Source organism: Channa argus, chromosome 7, assembly GCF_033026475.1.
Source record: "Channa argus isolate prfri chromosome 7, Channa argus male v1.0, whole genome shotgun sequence".
Classification (NCBI taxonomy): Eukaryota; Metazoa; Chordata; class Actinopteri; order Anabantiformes; family Channidae; genus Channa; species Channa argus.
This window is the reverse complement of record NC_090203.1, coordinates 11915246-11937709: the sequence shown is the minus strand read 5'-3', so window position 1 is coordinate 11937709 and position 22464 is coordinate 11915246. Positions and strand designations below refer to the sequence as shown.

General features: G+C 41.1%; 1 protein-coding gene across 1 annotated transcript in view; it reads right to left on the bottom strand.

The window, feature by feature from the left end:
• The window catches only part of si:dkey-246i14.3 (ephrin A4), a 33583-nt gene continuing 11119 nt past the window's right edge, over positions 1-22464 (bottom strand). The window contains exons 2-5 of the mRNA XM_067511215.1: positions 11521-11819; positions 7614-7682; positions 2372-2398; positions 1-1860 (exon numbers count right to left, since the gene is read on the bottom strand). Of these exons, the coding sequence (XP_067367316.1) occupies positions 1772-1860; positions 2372-2398; positions 7614-7682; positions 11521-11819 (484 nt within the window). The 3' untranslated portion in view covers positions 1-1771. The remainder of the gene's footprint in view (positions 1861-2371; positions 2399-7613; positions 7683-11520; positions 11820-22464) is intronic.

The following is a 22464-nucleotide window of genomic DNA, read 5'->3' as shown; positions in this document are numbered from 1 at the left end:
TATTTTAACACAATCATATTTATTTTTTTGTCTTGCCATGTAAAAAAGGCTCATATTGCAGTTGGCTCTTCACAGAAGCTACATTGTTCACACAAATGTGAAAGCAGGACACATTACACTTAAAGAAATAAAAACAAATTCCTACAAGTATATGATTGGTGAATACTATATCACTGTCATTATTTGATAAATCAATAACATTGCTCATCACCCATTTTAAAAAATTAACCTAAGACAACAAGGGCATGGCTGGTGTGAGTTACAGCATTTTGATACTCAAATATTTTTGGGAAAAATATATTAAGTGCTAACAATGTCTTTTTTGTTTGTTTTTATTTTATTATACCAAGTCACTCAAATATTTTTTGTAAATAATGTCAATTTCTAAATTTAAATCTAAATTTCCATTTCAATGAAAAAGAAAACATGCCTATAATATGTCCATTTCAATAAAAAAATTAAAAAATATAAAAAAAATTTTTTTCCTCAACTGCTAAAAGGGTGAATTTTTTTTAAATATTTGGAAAAAAAGGAGGAAGAAAAATGTCCACCATCAAATCATTCACTGTAACTAACTATAATTGTAGCTTATACACCATATATACAAATATCCCAGTAAATCGTTACATTACAAGATAAATCATTGTGGATGCAAAAAAGTAGTTTTCAATTGAACTGAACTAAGACATTATGATTTATATAGTTAATAAATGGAAATTGAGATATTAACTATACAGTAAACCTAAAAATCATGAATCCTGTGTTTACAAGAACCAAAAAAGAACAAAAAGCTTGTGTGCATATCAGCACAGCTGGTAGGTCAACAGGAACAACAAAACAACAACCAATAAGACTCCTCAGCGGTCCACAGCGCGTTCATTGAAGCGTGATGTGTTGATGCTCTTTGTTTATGCAAAAACCCTCCATTCCATGCTTTATTCTGAAGCGGAGGGACGGGTGCTGAGGCACAACAGAAGGGGGTCCAAGCAGAGAGGACACACTCAGTCCCAGGCCCCATTTTAGCCACACACATAACCAGGATCTAGTGTCCAGTTTTGGGGTTTAAGGCCAACCCAGTCCAATTCCAGTTAAACCAGTTTAATCCCAGTAGGGGGCGCAGCCGCCCTGCCTGATTGTTCTAGAATATTCCAAAATTTCCTCCTAAAATGCCCTTATAGCTAAAATTTAACTTTGTGTCTGCTCGTGTATAGAATGCTAGAAAGCTGGCTGACCTCCAACCTGAGCCACTCAGTGCAGTAGTATGTGTTCATTTGGCCACTTTTCAACTGGAGGCAGGTTCTCAGAAGGAAGTAGATACAACACAGGACAAAGAAAATGAGAAACGTGATGAGAAACAGATGAAAAACTGAGAAAACTCTGTTAGAACAAGTCCTGACAGACTCCTTGTTCTTTTGGCAGAGGAAGAGTGGGATATGAGTCTAATGACTAGGCCGAGCTCTATGTGTAATATTCTGCGCTGCCAGTTACACAACAGGTGGGAGAAGAAAATAACAAGAAATGAATCACTATGATCTGGCGTGTCAGTCCCTGAGTCAATGTGGCCCCATTTTCGAAAAGCCACCAAATTCTTTCAGGAATTACACAGGTAAAACAGCCACAAGGTAATACGTGTTATCTGCAAAAACTAGCATAGATTGCATAGTGTCATTCACTGTCTGAGTGTAGATTGCACTGTGTACTCAAATGTCTGAATAGCAACTCCCAGTCCCACAGAAAGCAGGTGCAAGATCAGTGGTGAGGTTGGACGTAGTCAGGTAATCATCAGGAGGAGGGTGAAGATGAGAACGAGTATTGGTGAAGTTGTCCTCATTGAGCAGGTGCTACTATGAAGTACAGTGTCTGAAAGAAAGATGGAGGCTTGTAAAACATGGTGTAATAATAATATATTATACAGTAAATGGCCAAATGTTTTTTTTTTTTCAGTGTGAGACTGTTTATTAAAGATTGCCCTACCAGTAACTGAGGAAAATCTTGATGCTACAACATACATTTTAAACTGCATCTTCCTGCTTTTCAGGTGTGGTGTGGATGACTGCCCTACATGCGGTTGTGTCTATATGGAATGAAATGACTCCAGCCAAGCTCCAAAATCAAGTAAACATCCCAGACGGATGGAGGCTCTTATAGCAGCAAATTAATGCCAAAGGTGGTTAGAAATACTGAAGAAAACCTGGATGTGATCAGGAAATGTTCAATCAATATTTGTAATATGTGCGTTCTTATTTTACTATTTATCTTTTCATTTGTGTAATGCCAAATCGAGCACATTTAGCCTTGAGAAAAAAGGAAAAAAAACACAAGAGATACTAAGAAATGACTAATTCAATAATCAAACTGTGTTGCATCTCACCTTGTATTTGCTTTGAACCCTCTGATTCTGCAGAGAAGAGAGGGAGAGAGGGCAGAGAGAGATTTACATAAAGTTGAGGCAAAGAAACAAATTGCTGATTAGTCATTTTTGTATGCTTAACTTTCTCAATAAAGCTGCTGCGTTGTGGAAGAAAAGGAGCAAGAAACAGACAAATGACCAGGGGAAGGCATTTACCATTACTCAAAGCCTAACGCCATGAAAAATGAGTACTGACTGGCTGTGCAACCCTAAATATGTCCCCTATGCAAATTCTTTTAAAGGTCGGATTAAAAAAAAAGAGCTTGAGAAGCATGGAAACAGGAAAACATAGTGTTATGTAAATTAGGAAGAGTAAGAATGATCAAGATTATAGGGCCAGGATACAGGAAATGAAAAGGAAGGGGAGAAAACACAAGAAAATTCAAAATGACAGAGTGAAACCAAGAAGTGGACAGAAGATGAAAGGACAAGCGGTGAGAAAGTACGGTGAAAAAAACCAGGTTGGAAAGATTGAAACAAGGTCAGACAGAGAGAAAAGGCAGGGCGAGAAAAAGACAGGATGGGGGGTGTTTGTGTCTGGGCGTCACTTTCTCAGCGGGGGGGGGGAAATGGAGGGAAAAATGCAGCAATGGTAGGATGGAGAGAAAGAGGAAAAGGACAAAACACAGGTAGTCACACTAAGAAGCGGAAACAGTTAAAACTCCTCAGGAAAAAGGGCTGCTGTGTATCAGCGAGAGGACAGTGGGGTCAGGAAACAGAGATGAGGCTGCACAACTCAAACTGTTATTAAATCAATCTATGCACTTGAACCTACCTCTGACATTGCAACCCTACACACAGACACACACACACACACACACACACACACACACACACACACACACACACACACAAAAGAATGCACACATACAGATGAGGAACAGTGTGTACTGATGTCTGCAGGAAAACTAACACCTATCCACATCCCACAGCGATTGACTGAGATTATGAGAAAGGAAATGGGACACTCCACACTCCCCTGTTGTAGAGTGACACAGAGAGAGAAAGGATTTATTAAATGATGGCTTAGCAGAGAAACACTATTTGTCTGAAATATCCATCTTGTACCGACAGGTCTCTGCAACAACATGTCGCTCCCACAGACATGAGCCATTAAATTACTCCCAGGTTCTGTACAACTAACAACCATCTAAGGGTTAACGAAGCATTAAATAGCATGCTGGGTTAGGCCTCTCACCAGGCTGGTGTTGTACCAGTACCAGCACGTGTATGTACTTGTGCATCTATATGAGTGTAGGAAAAAAATAAACATCAAGCTAAACAATAAAGGAACAAATGAAAAAATGCTCAATGATTTTAAAATTTAAATAGTGCTACCATCTCAAAATGAACCAACCAAATCATTTACACAGTACAAAAATGTCACATTTTGCTATTAAACAATATTTAAGAGCAATTTAATGAGCAAATAAAATTTACTAAATAGCTGTCCTTTAATGACAAAATTGTGCTGATACAACAGAAACAGAAAAAGTGCATAATTCCTGCAACAAAGCTTTTTAAATAAATTAACAAAACAGAATTAAAGCCTTAAAAAAACTTTTTATGTGGACATTATAGATGTGACAAAAATATGAATAAACAAGTATCCTATTAAATCAGTCATGATTTAATTGTTTGCGGGAAAATTGTATTGTACATTGTCTGTCAGTGTGCATCATACCGCAATTTGAATGCAACAACTTTAAATGCCTTGTGTTTACTCGACTGTGTGTGACATGTGTGTTTTGATCTGGCCTTAATCACATCATTTTTGCAAAAATGTAACATTGAGGACGCTTGTCGATGTCAACATCATAATTTTGGTTATAGCAAGCGCCGCCACAAAATGGCGTCCACAGTGGCATGACTAGAAATGTGAAGCATGTGTAACTGTGCATGCACAACCATGGATAAGTGTGTGTGTGCGTATGTGTTTGCATGTGCGCACTAGTGTATATGTGTAACCTTGTGTGTGTGTACGCGAGTGTGTGTACGCGCGTGTGTGTCTCCAGTCGGCAGAACGCCTCACTGCAGAGACAGACACTGTTCCACCATCCCACCTCTCCTCTCATGCCGCCATTTTACACACGCAGGAGCTAATGCTATTCAACCTTAACATTTAGCGTTGGACTAAAAACAACAACGAAAAAAGAAAGCGAAATTTGCAAAAACAGAAGAAAAAGCGAATGAGAACGCAAATCGACGAAAGCGATTAAACTCAAATCTTGAGCGTAAAGTTCGGGATCTTAGAGAGCTCGGCTGGGCAAGTGTCCTTTGTCCTTGTGTGTATCGGGTTCAGAGGGTACAAAGCTATTTGGATGTGAGCGGATGGGGCTAAAGGAGGACAGAGGTGTAAGAAATGTCTTAAAAAAATACCAGTGGAAAAAAGAAAAAAAAACTGGGGAAAATGGTGAAGCTCTGCAAACAGAAATGAATGCAATGGACTGCTCACAGCAGGAGAATGACAGAAAAAAAGGGAAGAGGGACGAAGAGAGAGAGGGAATCAATTAGAGAGAGGTGGAAGTTGGTCTATAATGGTTTTTCACAGTAGGACAGCTGAAAGAGAATGGCAGAGGCAGAGCGACAAAGAGAACAAGAGAGATAAACACAACAGGAGGAGTTTTAGGGAGAAGATGCAGGGAAAAAAGTGAGTGCAGAGTGAGAGGCAAAGTGAGCTGGTGAAAGATGCAATAGAAGGCTGCAGGGTGCCGGAGATTTCACATGACACCAGTCTGCTGATGCCAATTCACAGTGTTGTTTTCTGATGCAACACAGACTCAAGCACCTTTCAGCAAAACCCTTTCTCGGGAGTGATTTGTGACAGCATTGTGGTCAAACAGACTACAAAAAAGGTAACATCTTATAACCTCCACCAAAAATTAATATGGAGAAAAAAAAAAGGAGCTTTAGAGAGAGAAACACATTCACACAGAGAGGATGTCATTAGGAGCTTCCTGCGTCATTGAATCTGTCCTGCTTGGTTTGTTGTGTTCTTGGGTTAAATTAAGGCGATAAACCCACACATTCACACACTGGAGAGGAGACCGAGGGACCAGCAAGCAGCAGCTGACCTTGGAGCAATGACAGCGTACCTGACGGACCCTCTCACTGTCACCACTCTGTCCTTCACACCAGGTTGAGGCAGGTGTGTGTATTCGCTCTGGTAATTAATTCAGACACCTACACCAGGGCATCCCCACATGGAACCTTTTAGGCACATGGGTTGATTTCTGGAGGGAAAAAACTTTAGAAACGAAATGTAGCTGAAGGACGAGAGCTTCCATAACTCTCTCCCCGCCCACACACACACACGCGCACACACAGGCGCAGTGTGTCCCCCTGCCATGCTACCTGTCAGATAAAAGGGAACCTGAGAAAGGAAGGAACCAGAGAGTATGAGAGGTGTTACCACAGGGAACAACACAACAACAGCTGTGGTAAACCGCCACTAATGGACAGGCAAAGAGAGAGACCCTCCAACTCTCCTTCATCTCTTCTCTCATCCATCTTGCTCACACTTTTCTCGCTGGCTTCATGTACTCACATCCCTGTGCACTTGCTACACAGCATACACACGACAGAGATGAAGCGGACTGGAGAAACAGGTAGAAGGGAGTTGGTGAATAACTGTATAGCAGATATGCATATACAACAAAGCAATATAGAAGACACAGGGAAGGTGGAGGAGGTGGGTTGAGGAGGGCGGAGTCAAACAGGAGGGAGGAGGAAATGTAAGAGACTGCCATGGATGGTGCCTAGATTAGTTTTGCTTCAGTAGCGAAAGATCATAAAAAATGAGAAAGGGAGGAGAGCGCTGAGGAGACAGAGAGAAGGGGAGGATTAGTGCCACTTCAGGAATGACAGAAGAGTAAAAAGAAAAGGCAGAGGGGTTGGAGTAACGGGGGGAGTAAAAGACACAAGGAGAAGGAGATCCTGAAATTTAGTCAGGATTAGTTTTGGTTAGGGGGCAGGATGAGAGGAGAAGAGAGACGACAAAAAACAAGAAAAAGAAGCAGGTGGAAGTATGTGCATGTCTGTTGATAGAAGTCTTTAATGTAAAGGACTTACAGTCCAGTAAAGTCAAGTGTGTGTGTCTCCTAGTCTGCATAATCCAGGTGCTTTCAAATATTTGGATTATTTTTATCCTGTTTAGACAGGCTGATTAGGAAATACTGTCAGAAGGTCAAGACTGCATTAGCATTTTCCCACTGAATAACTATCTGTGGTATTTCTAATTAATGACAGGAGGATAATTAACATATATTAAAAAAAAGTCATCAGCCTTTACTCTGGTAATAAAGCAACAAATGACTCCCCGTCTCACGTCGGAATAGTCATGGCATTTAAACATTCATATAAAATGGATCTTTTTATTATGGTTAAAAAATTTTTTTCTTTAATGCAAAACTGACACAAACTTAATCAAGACAGCAGGACTGGGAGGTAGTTGTTAGCTGATATGTAGTAGTTTGAGGCTCTGAAACGCACATGGACATACATTAACTTAAGACTAGCTTGTCTGGAAAGGGTGTGTGCTAGCGCAGGCTGGGAGAGCATGACAACGCTGGGATGGGAACTGGGACAGACGTCTCAGACACGCACACACATTAGTGCGCACACACACTGTACAAGTTAAACCGCCAGAGAACACATGCAAAGGACCACAGACCCATTTAGGAACGCACAAAGACAAAAAGTGCACAGAAATGCTCACTGACTTACACAGACACACACAAACACACACACACACAATCGGATTCCCACAGTGACTGGGCAACATTCCCAACCGGAATGGGCAGCTCACTGGACTGGAAGACTAACATTACTCCAGGCGGGCTCTGGATTAGATCAGCTCTGGGAATTTCACACTGGGACAGAGAGATGGAGAGTAGGAGAATGAGGAAGAGAAGGAGGTAAAAAAAAAAAAAGACACAGAAGGAAGGAAAGATGCACTTTAGAGGGAAATAATGCTTTAAAAACCCTCATTCCAATTAGGATTAAAAGCCGGTGAAGAGTGGAGTTCGTGTAGTAAAAGGAGTAAGAGTCATCTTACAAGGTTAAAGATATAATGCTAAAAATGGAGAATTACAGTATCATAGTCACTGAAGGAAAATGAACAAGTTGTTAAACAGCAGAATATGAAGAGTGAGAGGAGTCCTGCACAAGGGGGAAGCATGAAAGGGAGAAGAAGTTTACTTACTAGGCTCACAGCACACGGTGACACGCAACTTCATACATGGCAGAGGAGGGCCTTCATCTGCTGGTAGAGCTAGACAGAACAAGAAGACTAAGATGTAAATATGCTGCTTATTGATTAATCCAAACAATAAGTTAGTATCCAAAATGCCAGCGTGTCAAATAAAAGAGAACTTCTCATATGTTGAATGAATCCTTCCCCCAACTACTCTGAGAACTTTCCTGCTACTTTTTAGCAGCAAGTTTTTTTTCCCCTCTTTATACCACAGCAATACCTCATGATATTAGTAAACAAAAATTACACAATCTCCCCGTATCAAAAGGACTATCACATTTTACTTATCTACACAGCTAAATAAAAACAATGAAATACCCTATTGTGAGTGGAAGCATAAAAGAATGCAATTGTGCTGATATCAGTCCTGATCGTGGCTCAAATGGGAAAACAGACAAACATCAGCTATAATATCTGTCAGTTTAACATTACTTTGACGAAACAAATCCATCTGAAAAATGCCATTAAATGGCTTTCTATCTGAATAATTCACAAACAGCTGCTATCTCAATAGAGAATCACGAGCCGAGTATATGATCACCAACAGTCCATCCCACTGATAAGATACAGCACAGAAGAACAGTGGGACGACAGAATTAGGTATCAGGACCCGAAAGTGCTCAACACACACACACACACACACACACACGTAAAAACACAGAAAAATGTCAAATGTTAAAAAAAAACATCGTTAAGGCAATGAGAAGATACCCATGATACTAAATATAAGATAATGCATTAGAGAAAAAAATGCTGCCATGGCAGGCAGCACACTGGTGGATCGGTTAGCACTGCCAACTCACAGCTAAAAGGTCTACCTGCCGACTGTGACCTCTCTGTCTCCAGTCTGTCTCAGAGCCCAGGCAGAGAGACATACACAGACAGACAAGCATTCACACCTACGGACAATTTAGAGTTACCACTTCAACTTACTTGCATGTCTTTGCACTGTGGGAGGAAACACTCCCTTTTGCCTGTTATCCCCATGCTTGCATGTGTTTCCTCCCACAGTGCAAAGACATGCAAGTAAGTTGAAGTGGTAACTCTAAATTGTCCGTAGGTGTGAATGCTTGTCTGTCTGTGTATGTCTCTCTGCCTGGGCTCTGAGACAGACTGGAGACCTGTCCACGGTGTACCGAGTGTCTCATCCAAGGACAAATGGTATAGGCTCCAGCCCCCTTTGACCCTTAACAGGATAAGTAGTTTAGATAATGTATGGATGAATGGGTGCTGCGACTGCATGAAACACAAGCAGAGTTGTAATTCTGAATCTTAAATATCAGGAATTTATGCCATCAATGACATTTCCTATTTTGTGACATGAACAACGGATGGGTCAAAATATTGGTGGCAGAAAGTAAAACAAATAAATAGATAACTAAGTAAAAATCACCACAGCTGAAAACAGCAGGTGGGTGGCTGTAGCTCAGGGAGTCGTTCGATTCCCGGTCCCTCCTGGCTACGTGTCGAAGTGTCCTTGGCCAAGACACTGAACCCCAAGGTGCTCCCGGTGGGTCAGGTGAGCATGGCAGCCACCGCCATCGGCGTGAGAGTTTGTGTGTGAAGGGGTGAATGAGAAGCAACATTGTAAAACTCTTTGGAAAAGTGGCCATTTACCATTTAACATGGTAATGACTCTGACATGTGGACAGTTGATTTTTTTTTTTTTTTTTGTTCTGTCAAATAATGGTATGTTTCTCACCAATCAAAACCACTGCATTGCATTGTGGGAATGTTAGCGGAAGATAGTGCCAAAAACAGCAACTTTTCTCTATTGTGTAATTTTTGGCATTAGTCAACATATGAATGTAATGACCCAGAATTTGTCCTCACAAATAAATGACAAAACAAAAAATACACCTACGTGTAAATGTGACTAATTTCTAATGTGTTCATATTCCCTGACCCCTTATTTTATGAGCATTTGTGTTTCCCTCAAATAATCCTTATAATATCAGCATTGTCAAACTGGTAAATGTGTTTGGTTTGTAGGATCTGACAGTGTATGTATTGTCAAAGTGTGTGTCTTGCTGTTTTGCTCTGTCAGTGGGCCAGAAGCCCAGAGACAGTGGGTTGTCAGTGTCACAGTCAGTGGGAGCCGGAGAGAGGAGCTGAGCCCAGCTCAGACTGAGCTAACTAATGCCATTAGTGTTTCTAATACTATTGTAGTGTTCTCCCAGGCTAATGCCATTATACTGTCTTCAGTGCTGCAGGGCCATTCACAACAAAAACCCCAGAGCCAGACATTTGGACCAACTTTACGCCTTATCATTGATGTGGACAAAACACACAAAATCGCTCTGAGCCCGATGTGGCCCAACTGGGGGGGGGGGAGCAGACCCATTGTTACTTTTCTGTGAACTGGCCTGAACAACCACAATAGCCCAGTGTGTGTGTGTGCGTGTACATATATCTGTGTCAGTACTTTAGCGTGTGTAGAGCCACTCTCTCATGCTCTCACAATGCTCCATTGTCCCTCAGACCGCAACAGTAATTTATTTAAAGATTCTTTCTCTTTCTCTTCATCTCATCCATCCCCTTTCTCCATCTCTTTTGTTGCTCTCCATTTTCTTTCTCCGGTGTGGATTCCACTTATCCGGCTTCCTATACTGTCAGACTGTGTCCATCTTTTGGTCTTTCTCTCTCTCTGTCACTCTTCCATGCTTCTCTACCTCTGTTTGCTTCTCTGCCTGGATTTCTTTTACTTCACTGTTATATTGACCTCCATTTCTTCCTCCTACACTTTGGGCTCCCTCCGTGTCTTTGTTATCACCCTTCCATAGTAAGCATTCACTTGACTCTTTCATTCTATTCCTTGTTATATGTCCTCCCCCTCTTGGTCGACAACAGTAGTTGTAAAAACTAAGAAAAAAAAATGTTGACTGATTTATAACCAGTAAGCCATTGTCTCCCTCTATTCCTCCCTCTTCTCCCTCCAGTGGTTTGAAATAAATAAGGGATAGAGTGAAGCTGAGGAGGGCATATTAGAGAAAGAAAAAGAGATAACTGAAACTGTGGAGTAGCCTACAGGTTTAAGAAAACATTATATTAATGTTGTTCAGCATGAATCTATGTAAAACATTAATGCTACAAGCTGAAGTTTGTCAACATCCAGCGCCTCATAAAAACACTTTGGCTAAAGATGCTCTCAAACTTTTTTATCCTTTAGATTAAATTCTCTCTCTTTTTGGCATGTTTTACTTTGCTGTTTGTGTATGCAGAATGGAGAAATCATTTGTTGTTTTACTAGCAAAATACATTTGTGTTTGAAAGTGTATTTTGGATTTTTATATTTTTTTTACCACCACTACTTTTATTACCCATATGTGAAGCGCTTTACATCCAGTCTCAGTACTTTTATACTACCAAATGTACTTCATAAACAATTTGAATGATAAATAAATCAATTTTAAGAGCTTTAATGTTTCAGGGGCTTTTTAAGCAAAAATAATAAACATATTCTAGTTCCATCTTCTTAGCCTTAACTTTTATCAATCTTATGTGATCCTTTACTAAAAAATAGCAAATATTTTGTCCAGGAGAAATTTCTAATGGCCCTCTCAAAATTGTATTATATTGCTTGATTGAAAATATATGATGCACTAATCCCCCCCCAAAAATGATGATGTTCAAAGCAGGTCTGAGCATGAAAAATTGCAGACAACAGTTGATTCAACAATTGATTCTGATATGGACCAGAAAATCCAGTAACACATCTTTTGTTTATTTGAAGACTTTGAATGGCATAAAAAAAAATAAAAAAAAAAATTCTGCATTTAAGAAGGTGGTCCATTTTCAAAACTCTAGTATGGTAATGATAACCCATGGAAACTCAAATACTGTATTCACTACTCACAGCTGTAGTAGTAGTGTCGGCCTGGCAAAAACTCAAATCCAAGTGAGAAGGGTGTGAACCTTTGGACCTTCTCAGAGAAGCGCACCGGTCCAAACGGTGCGAAGGGGGTGTTGCACTCCCATCTTTTGATGGATCCTTTTGTCTCCACACATCCCTGAAATGATGCCTCTGCTACCAAGTAGAGGGCGAGCATCTCTGGCTGTCCAGGTTCCAGGGTCTCCTCACTGGGGTAGTGAGGGCAGTAGATGTCCAGGTAGTCGTTCAGATTCACCTGAATGGACAGATTGCCTGCCGTTAACCTAGAAGGAAGAATGACAACATCATTAATATTTCATGTAACGATTACACAGCATGATATATGACTGAAGGGGAAAGAGAAGTGGTGATTAGTGCACACGCAAGCACACACACACACACACAGACAGAAAATAGACAGATGACAGGTATTCCATAATCTTTTTTTGCCTGTAGGAATGTAGATAATTCCAGCAGACGTATAGTTCATAAATATTCCACAGCGATTACACAGACTGATAAAGCTAAGTTGTGCAGGTGTTAAAGGTTTTGGAATTTCATTTATCACAGTGATACAAAAGTCCATTTTATTGCCAGAGACTGATGTTAAGCGAGAGAACTGAGAGGAGAACAAGTACTTCTCCTATGCTAATTAATACCACTCAGAGGAGTTCAGCGTAAAATAAACTTGACTCCGTCTGCTTTACTTTCTTCTACTACACAGTACGAATATACACAGCCGTGCACTCTCTTATGCAGACTTGCATCATGTGCAACCAGTACTTCAGTCAAGGTTGACTGGCTTTACGCATAACAACAACAAGTCTGGACCAGACAGCATCATTACAACAGAAAAGCTACATAATGCATGCTCCTTTCGACTGCGCATTCTGATTTCCTGTCAGCTACAGTATAAAGAGTTCTACACTTACAAAACAATATAGAGGAAGACAGGATGAGAGGAGGACTGAGAGTACTGCACATGTAGGACAAAGTAACACAAAAGAAATTATAACATCATTAACAGTATGAAGAGGCAAAACAGGAGACAAGAAATGAGGAGAGAAAGGTGTGGCAAATGTAGGGAAGGGATGTGAGTGATAGAGTGACATGAGATGGAGCCCAGGGGAAGACATAAAGAGAATAATGAAAGAATGAGATGTGGAACTAAAAAGAACAAAAATAGCAAAGAAAGTAAGGGGAAACTTGGATGAGCAGGTGAAAAAAGTGGAGTAAAGAGAAAAGAAAGTAAAGTGTTTTAATTAGCGACCCCAGAGTCTGAGTGCAGACTCTCAGGGAGGAGAACAACGAACTGGAAGAAGAGAGGAGACGGACTTTAATTGGTCTCCTCTTCACATGGAGTGCAGGCGAAAAGAATGAGGGGCAGAATGTGGCCTGGGCATAAGGTTCAGGTCCGTCAGTGGGAGTCTTTATAGAGGGGTGACAGAGCGAAGGAGAGAGAAAGGGAGTGCTGGGAGTCAGTGAAGGGAAACATGGGAGTGGAAAAAGAGCATGGAATGGGAAGAGATGGGGTGGTGGTGGTGGTGATGTTGGACATCGGAGTAGTCCCAAGCTAAGTAGGCATACAGAAAAGAAACCAAAAAATAAAAATAAAAAGAGGCAGGAAGGAGAGTGTGAAAAGCAGAAAGAGGAGGAGGAGATATAACTGATGGAAAGCAAAATGAAACAAACAGACATGACAGGGAGCTGGAGACCGAGAAGGTCCAGTAAATCCTTTAGATTAAATTCTCTCTCTTTTTGGCATGTTTTACTTTGCTGTTTGTGTATGCAGAATGGAGAAATCATTTGTTGTTTTACTAGCAAAATACATTTGTGTTTGAAAGTGTATTTTGGATTTTTATATTTTTTTTACCACCACTACTTTTATTACCCATATGTGAAGCGCTTTACATCCAGTCTCAGTACTTTTATACTACCAAATGTACTTCATAAACAATTTGAATGATAAATAAATCAATTTTAAGAGCTTTAATGTTTCAGGGGCTTTTTAAGCAAAAATAATAAACATATTCTAGTTCCATCTTCTTAGCCTTAACTTTTATCAATCTTATGTGATCCTTTACTAAAAAATAGCAAATATTTTGTCCAGGAGAAATTTCTAATGGCCCTCTCAAAATTGTATTATATTGCTTGATTGAAAATATATGATGCACTAATCCCCCCCCAAAAATGATGATGTTCAAAGCAGGTCTGAGCATGAAAAATTGCAGACAACAGTTGATTCAACAATTGATTCTGATATGGACCAGAAAATCCAGTAACACATCTTTTGTTTATTTGAAGACTTTGAATGGCATAAAAAAAAATAAAAAAAAAAATTCTGCATTTAAGAAGGTGGTCCATTTTCAAAACTCTAGTATGGTAATGATAACCCATGGTATAACCCCTAAGTAGGCATACAGAAAAGAAACCAAAAAATAAAAATAAAAAGAGGCAGGAAGGAGAGTGTGAAAAGCAGAAAGAGGAGGAGGAGATATAACTGATGGAAAGCAAAATGAAACAAACAGACATGACAGGGAGCTGGAGACCGAGAAGGTCCAGTAAATCTGCAGAGGGTATCGAAGATGGATGGAGCAATGAGAGGAGAAATGACAAGAGACTGTCAGGGAGAATGAAGCCATTTGGCATGACCAAAAAACAGAAACAGTCTATGTTCTCTGTTAACTTTAAGCCTAAACAGAAGTGTGTGTGTGTGTGTGTGTGTGTGTGTGTGTGTGTGTGTGTGTGTGTGTGTGTGTGTGTGTGTGTGTGTGTGTGTGTGTGTGTGTGTGTGTCATGGGGAGGCAGGTGAGACCCTGGAGGCAGGTTTCACCAAAGCTGCTTCCTGCTCAATAGCTAGAGCATGGAATTGGCGATCTATCAATGGGACAGGAAACCATCGATCCCTCGCTCACGACAGACACACGCGCACGCACACAGAGACACAAACACACACACACACACACACACACACACCTGCACTTACTTACTTGAACAGAAGGGATATTGATCAGGGACTGTATGTGTGTGTGTGTCTGCCTCAGATAGCTCTATTACCTGGACTAATTACTGCCGAACAAAGGCACTTGATTGTCTGGTTAAAAGAACACAAAAGCACATAAGTCAGTGTAAATACACAAACAAACACACACACACAGCTTGCACCACTAAGTAAACAATTCTCTGCCTCAGAGAAATCTCAGAACACACCCAGTTAGTACAAAGTGTGTGTGTGTGTGTGTGTGTGTGTGTGTGTGTGTGTGTGTGTGTGTGTGTGTAAGAATAGACATGTTCTGTGTCAACATGCTGCACCCCCTGCTATACATGTCAGTGACCTAAAGCTCTTCTGTGCTGCTAAGGTCCCGTTTCCTTCACCCAACCCCCAATGTGCATTCTTGCTTACTCCAATCTTCTCCACTTTGGATGACATGCACTCTTCCCCTATCTATTGCTTCAGAAGCTGCATCTCCCCCATGCTCTTCCTCCTATTCCTGACTTCTCCATCCTGCATAACCACTCCTTCCTCCCACAAGCCTCCAACCTCGGCCTGTGCATGCATGCCAGCAATTATGGAGACGGTGTGTTCTACTGATGTCAAACTGTCAGCCCTCTTTTTCTCCTCTTGCCTTCATTCCTCCCTTTCCCTCTCTCTGGCCCTGGTAGGTTTGGATACGCCCTAATTACACTCTGCATCCTCCCCTCATGCCAGGCTCCATGCAGCAGACTGGTGACAGCACAGAGGCATCATGGGACCACAGAGGAACTGTGGGTGTCAAAGAACAGAATGCTGGAGCAGCCTATCAGCAGGAGAATCCTCTGGAGTGGAGACGAGATTTGCTCTGGTCCAGTGCTGAGCCGGGGGGGTGGGGGTGGGGGGGGGAATTCAAAAACACCTCACTCATAAAGATTTAGGCACATGTTTCTCACACACACACACACACACACACACACACACACACACACACACACACACTAAAGTAATTCAGGAGAATAAAACATGCTTTATCCCTCATAGCAGAGGGTGATCAGTGACCCTCTTCTGAGGACTCTTGGCTGGTACAGAAAAATCTCACTGAGGGGCCAAATCAAAAATAACTTGCTGGATTCTTCCTCAGGATGGAAAATCTGAGATGACTAACATTTATCTTTTTTTTTGTTATTGCAGAAAATCACAAAACACTCCTTATGTGTGTCCATGTAAATGTTCATGCACACAGAAGCATGTGTGTGTGCGCGTGTCTGGGTGTAGATATGAAATGCAGGGGGGTTGACTGGGGCTGAGACCTTTGATCCTTTAATATGAGAGAATAATTAAAGAAGCAACAATCCCACAACACAGCTTCAAGCATACAGAATAGATACTCGATCTCGCATAGCAGCAGCATACTACGCATACTGATTACAGTGGGGCACTTAACTTCTTGAGTACTATTCATAAACGTGGTCGATAAAAATATTCTACTACAATGAATATGCTAACAAGCTTACATTGTACTATGCATCCCAAAGGAATGTAGAAAATGCATACGATGAGTACAGTGTTTTTAATAAACACGGGATGCTTGTGATCATATGCTAAGCAACCTGCAGTGAAAGTGTGTTAGTTGGTTGGAGTGACAATGGGAGGCTGAAAGGCTTGGTGGAGCCTCAGTTCTTCCATGGTCAATCCCAGCTGGGTGACCGTGATCTCAGGTCACTATGCTGACTGGGCGCAGCATGCTGTGGTCACTGTGCCACGGCTGGGCACAGCATGACACGGCTTCACCCTCCATGGTGGCTGCTGCAGTAAGACTACAGTAATTTGGGAGGATCTTCTGAGCTGGTATCGTTGATGTTATGGGTTTTAGTTTGTGCGCAAGATGGGTGGGGTTTACCACATGATGACAGATTACTATGTAGTATCACTGTCAATGAATAAAATGTACTAACGGTGACATACACATACAAATATGCTTAATAATCTGGGTGTCACATGTGTTTGGTTCATCCAACTACGACACAGAACAATGGAATAGAGTGGAATTTCACAAAGAGTTTAACTTTGACAGACCAGACACACGTTTTTATGCTGACCAACTCCATGCTGTGTTGCTACTGCTAACTTGGCTTTGTCACAAAATACAAATTTCTACAACTCTGCTCTGTGTATATACAGTTAACGGTTCCAAAAACTGCTTAGTCTGCTGGCAGTCATGTTACTGGAGTTGATGCAAACTAACGATGGGATTTGAAAAGTTCAGTTGAGAAGAACCAGTTCCAACTGTCAATCAGCTGGATCAAGAATGGCACTGGTATCAATAAAACGTTATTGACTCCCAGTGCAAACCTTCATTGAACATATTCTTTTATTTGATCAACAAATTAAAGCTATCAATAAAGTAGCCTTATATGCTTAATTAACTTTGACCCCTACGCTCAGTTTATCAATTGTTGTTTTAAGCAATACCATTTTATGTTATAGTTTTACTGATTGGTGCCTTTGAGTCATGCTTTTGTGCAGTAATAATGTGTAGCCTGTTATAAGTTATATGTTGGAGATGTTTTGAATAACTATATTTACACTGGGAAATGTCCTACATAAGTGGTTCAATGGCTTCCTTCAAACCTCTACAATGCTATGGTGAAATTGTTAAAAATATCTCCACTACATGTATTGGAATAAAGACACGGGTCACCTAGTGGAGCCGTGTGTCTGGCTGATGTGTTTTTAAATCATTTTTGGACCAAACTGAAGGGTATGTTTATTACACATAGGAATCCAGATTGCAGACTGTATGATACCAAATATGAGAATGGTTTTGATGGTTTTAGTGTCTCTAAAGAGACTGCTGAAAATACAATTCATTTACAAAATGACCTTTATACTTTTGTTATTTTTGTGTGAGAATTTAAGCTGATCAAAAAGAATCATGCACAAACATCTTTAGACAAGGATAATAAAATTTACATTTCTGGAAGTTTTACAGAGAGAGAGAAACAAAAACTTTTTATAGTAGAAAGTGGGCAATAATTGTTCAAGGGTATGGAAGACATTCATGACAAAAAGACCTTGAAGACAGTACAGAAGAACAAGGAGAACAAGGTAGTTAACTAAATAGAGAGAACTTTGTTTCCTTGAGCTCTCAGATGCTTCAGTGATCAGCTGCTCCACAGGGCTATCCTGTCTTCAGAGGAAGAAAGTGAAGGAAATAAAAACATGCTGCTACATCCATGAGTCACAGAAGGAGAGGAAAAGAGTTTATCTACTTCATATTTCACCTTTTTTAAAACTTGCATGCCTTAGACCTTATTGTTCACCATTTCCTCACTCCCACTCAATCTTTATATATGTTGACGTGAAATGGACACATTCCTCACCCACCCCAACCCCACTGCCCCCACATGCATGCAAAGCCATGCTGTCTAGAGCCCATACATCAGTGTTGTGTATAACATGGTGCTTACTCCCCTCAGTGCGCACAAACAAGGACTTTGCCCCCCAACTCTGACCATCTGGGCCCCCCCACCGTCTTGCTCATCCAGCTGGTCGAAAAATCCCTTAACCACCCTTCTCCTACCTCACAACCTTGGGAATCTGCAGACCCCACCTCTTAATATTTTCTGTGTCATCATGCTGTGGCCAAAAAGTGATCAGCTGCTCCTCACAGAGAGGAAAGGAGGACTTAATGGAACAAGATGTTGCTCTTATCTACCTTGCTAGTTATGAGCGCACACATTGTATTAATATGCATCTTGAACTTCACGGCTTATCAACCTTAACAAACAATTTCTTCGTGAGAAAAAAATGTGCCATCAGACAAACCAAAATGCAAATGTCCTCATAATGACAGAATGATGAACTAGAGAAAATACGTTGGTGACTGTGCTTGTGGGTGTATGTGTATAACGTAGATGGAGTGATTGGTTGCACCTTACATGCCCTGCAGGCTCCATTAAATGACCAGAAGGCACAGGGCATCCAGACCACTCCACTACTTATTTAAACTGCACGAATCAGCAGGCTGCCTTATGGACCCACGGCCCCTATCAATTTACAGATACAGACAAAAACACACAGATACACACAAACACACCTGCTGCTTCAGGCCCTAAAGGACTCAGCTTCAGGTAAAGACAGATCCTATTTTCTGCCTGTTATGAATTAGGTCCTCCCCCAGTGTGTGTATGTGTGCCCATTCCACAGGACTCAGCAGCAAAACAGGATGTACAGCTATAACCATCAGAGCTGAGGAAATCGCATGATTTAGGCCAACAGGACCCATCAGTATGGAAGGCAATCCATCGGAACACTTTTGATACGGCAGCAGGTCTGCAGAAACCCTCATCCCCTTCTGTGGCTGGGCTCTGTCATGCATAGGCACTGCTCTCCATGTGTGGTCTAGTCTGATCTTAAAATACGTTTTGCAGTGAGTTTTCCAGTAGGTATAAAATTACACTGTCCACAGCAGTGCAGTCTGGGCTTGCTTTTATTTACACTCTTTGACCAAGAGAACTGCATTCTTAAATGTGGACTGACTATACCCACCAGCACAACAGAAGCTAAAAGCACTGCCTGACTGACTCTCACCTGCACTGCATGGAGGTAGGCATACTTGTTAGACAGATGTGAGGGGGAAAGGGGCACAAGAGAGTTTCAGCTCACATGCATACAGGAGTGACGGGGAAAGTGTGTGCTAAAAAAGAACTGTGCATGGGTGAGTCTTCAAGGGGTTTGCAAGGGGGTAAATAAGGTCAGACGTGCCGTTGCTAGGACAACAACCAATCCGGAGCTGGGATTGGTGCCAAGCCAATGCCCCACCCATGCATCCTTCGCTCCATTCGTCTTTTTGCCTGCATCCTTTTGTTGGACAGCCTAAACCTCAGAGTAATGAGTGCTCTCCATGTTTCTGCAGTCTAAATGGAGCTGCAGTGTAAATACAGGGCTGATTTGTACAGGTGCCAGGCTTGGACACATAAACCTGTATATAGCTGTAGTATCTCACCGCTCAGACACTGAGAGGATTGCTGGGGGAGGCAGACAGTGACAGCTATGATGGGTGAACACAAAAAGCCATTATTCAAATTATTCTATCAATATGAACTGCTACAAAATGGCAGCTGGGCTGATTCACAGTGTCAACATAGTTTGTCTCATATTTATGTACAAACTTAGCTGTTTGGGCCGCTCAGCTTTGGACACTGTCCAAACAGACAGATTAATTAATGCTAGGAAAATGTAAGAAAATAACACACAAACATTGGTCAGAAGGTTTTCTGCTATTTGGGTGTTCTATAAACAAAGAGTGAAATGGAGATCTTTTTTCTATTGGATTATAAGGAAATGGATTTGAAAAATGTAATTAAAATTTAGATAAATAGGTAATCGCCGTCTCGTTGTTAACTTCTGTTTTCTGTCAAACATCCAGTTTGGTCAACAGAAATATTCTGCAACAACTTTTGTACCTGACTAACCATTAGGTTGTTTTTTTTTTTTTTTTTACCTCAACGAAAAAGCTAAATGTTCACAAGTTCAGAAATCTTCTGAAATGTACAGATTTGCAGCTTTTCTCAGTTCTTTTTATTTTACTGTGGTATTGACTGACATGGTGAAATTCAGGAAACAGTGATGATGTAGCTGCCTTTTCAGGTGCTGGAGAAATGTTCAGGGTCTTGTGCAGGCAGACTTTCATATGTGAACAGTAGAAGCTGGTGATCCAGCCTGAGCTTTATCTGCTCCACTGGTTGTTCAGCAAATACATTTGGGATTTAGAGAACTGGTCTAACAAGCAAGAAATATAAAGAATTTACTCTAGGACTCAGTTAACCTTTTTTAATGTTCTGATATTTATAGAACAATTAATCAGACAAATAGAATAATCGGTAGTGGTTTACAATATGGTTATGTTCAACTCATCATGTCTTCCCCTCTTTTCGGTCTAACATTTGTGTCTTCATATATATGTGAAGTTTAGGTTTCCATTTTAAATCTCACACACAAACGCACAAAAGAAATTGTAAATGGCGGTGTGCAAAAAAGATTCGGCTGATAACTGCTGATGACTGACGTACAACCAAACACAACCAACTATTAAAACAGTCTTTGTAATAACGATACATTAGTGAAATCCTTTGTAAACATGTGGGCTGTTACTGTCATCACGTAAAAAAGACTCACATTCAAGATGTCTCAAGATGTCTCCCTTCCCCTGTTCTCAACAGTGTACACTCTGCACCCTCATATATTATGTTAACCATACTTAACTACACTTACTGTATCTATGTTCTTTCAGTAAGGCCCACCTGTGTAAGTGGGTTAAGAAGTACATGCAACACCCCTTAAAACACACACACACACTCAGATACCTCTTCACTATTGTGAAAAGGGCGCTCACAAAGCAAATACACTCAGCCAATAAATCAGAGTTGGCTTTTAGAATCCATCATTTACTAAGTGGGTCACACTTCTGATGTGGTAGAGACTCTTTCCCATTCCTGTACTCTGTTTATATGTCTCTCCCCATGATCTGAAGGTCAATGCTGGATATGCAGCATAGCATGTTTATCCCAGATGTGCATTCCCTCTTGTTTCTCTGATTATTGGCTGGTTGTTAGTGGAGCAATAGCCAGTTGGTGGGCTCGAGCCATCAGTCAGTCAGTCAGTCAGTCAGTCAGTCAATCAGTAACACACACACAAACACACGTCAAGGTAACCTACCCTAATACAACCAACAGACCTGAATTATATAAACTCAGAGAGGAAAGGAGAAGATAAAAAGTAGAGGTTTGAGAGGCACACGAATTAAGGAGTAAATAGTGTGAAGCTGTCCTCTTTCAGTCCCTCTGACTCTTGGTGAACTTATTTAAAAACTTCTATACTTGGTTTCACTCCCATCTGCTTTCTTTCACCCCATCTTCAGCAGGCTCCATTTCCTTCCCCTGTCAGCGTGTCTGCACCTTCTCATCCTCTCTTCCCTCCATGGCTTCTTCCACCACTATTTCACTCACTTCCCCTCCCTCCAGCCCTCTTCCCTCGCAGTCTCTCTGTTTATCTAAGCACTTTCACGGTCACTGCTTTGGAATCCCAGGAGTCTAAACTGCCCCCTTCGCCTCTCCCTCCTTTGCAGCTGATCCATGCTTTGCTCTCCATCTTTCTCCGTCACAACGCTTAAGATTCACATCGCGATGTGCATCGAGGGTATGGAAGGTCCCCCTTATTCCTCCCCAAGGCAGCTAGCTTTGTCCTGCTCTAGTCACGCACAGACGCCTACCCGCCCCGCCCTCACACAAGCACTTTTTCACGCCACAGAAAAGAAACTTAAAGTCCAGAAATAAGCTTTCTTTAAAAAAAAAAAATCATCCATTAAGTTTCAAGGTTACTAAATACTGTTGTATTATTTCTGAATTAATACAGTATATTAAGCTTTTATATGTGTTAAAACAAAAAGTGCTGTTCACTGCATCGAGACTGAAAACCCCTGGATTTATTTGAAAGGCCAGCTGAGTTCCACATCGCTGATGAAGGGTTTTAACACAATAAGAGGGAAGAAGGGGGGTTGTACTTAAGAGTGGAGAGGAAGGAAGTAGCTTGGGTCAGACGGAGAGGTGCAGACGCCAGACTCAGAGTGCTAGCAACAACAACCAAACTCTGGACTAGGATTAACTGATTAGTTTGGGATTAAAGATGACTGGTCGCTACTTTAAGTAATGAACCTCAATGACCTAAAATTAACTCGCAGGTTGTTCTGTATGTGTGACTGTGGGGGAGTGTTGTTTCTTAATAGTAACACAAAATCCAATGAGAATAAGCTGCAAACATCACATAAATCACCACTTGTTAGCCATTTAGTTTTTACACTTGATGAGGAAAAATGCTGCGGAGCCCATCAGGGAAACTCCTTAAATGTTTACCGAAAAACATGTAGTGAGTAAGGGATTTTTCTGTCTTTCATG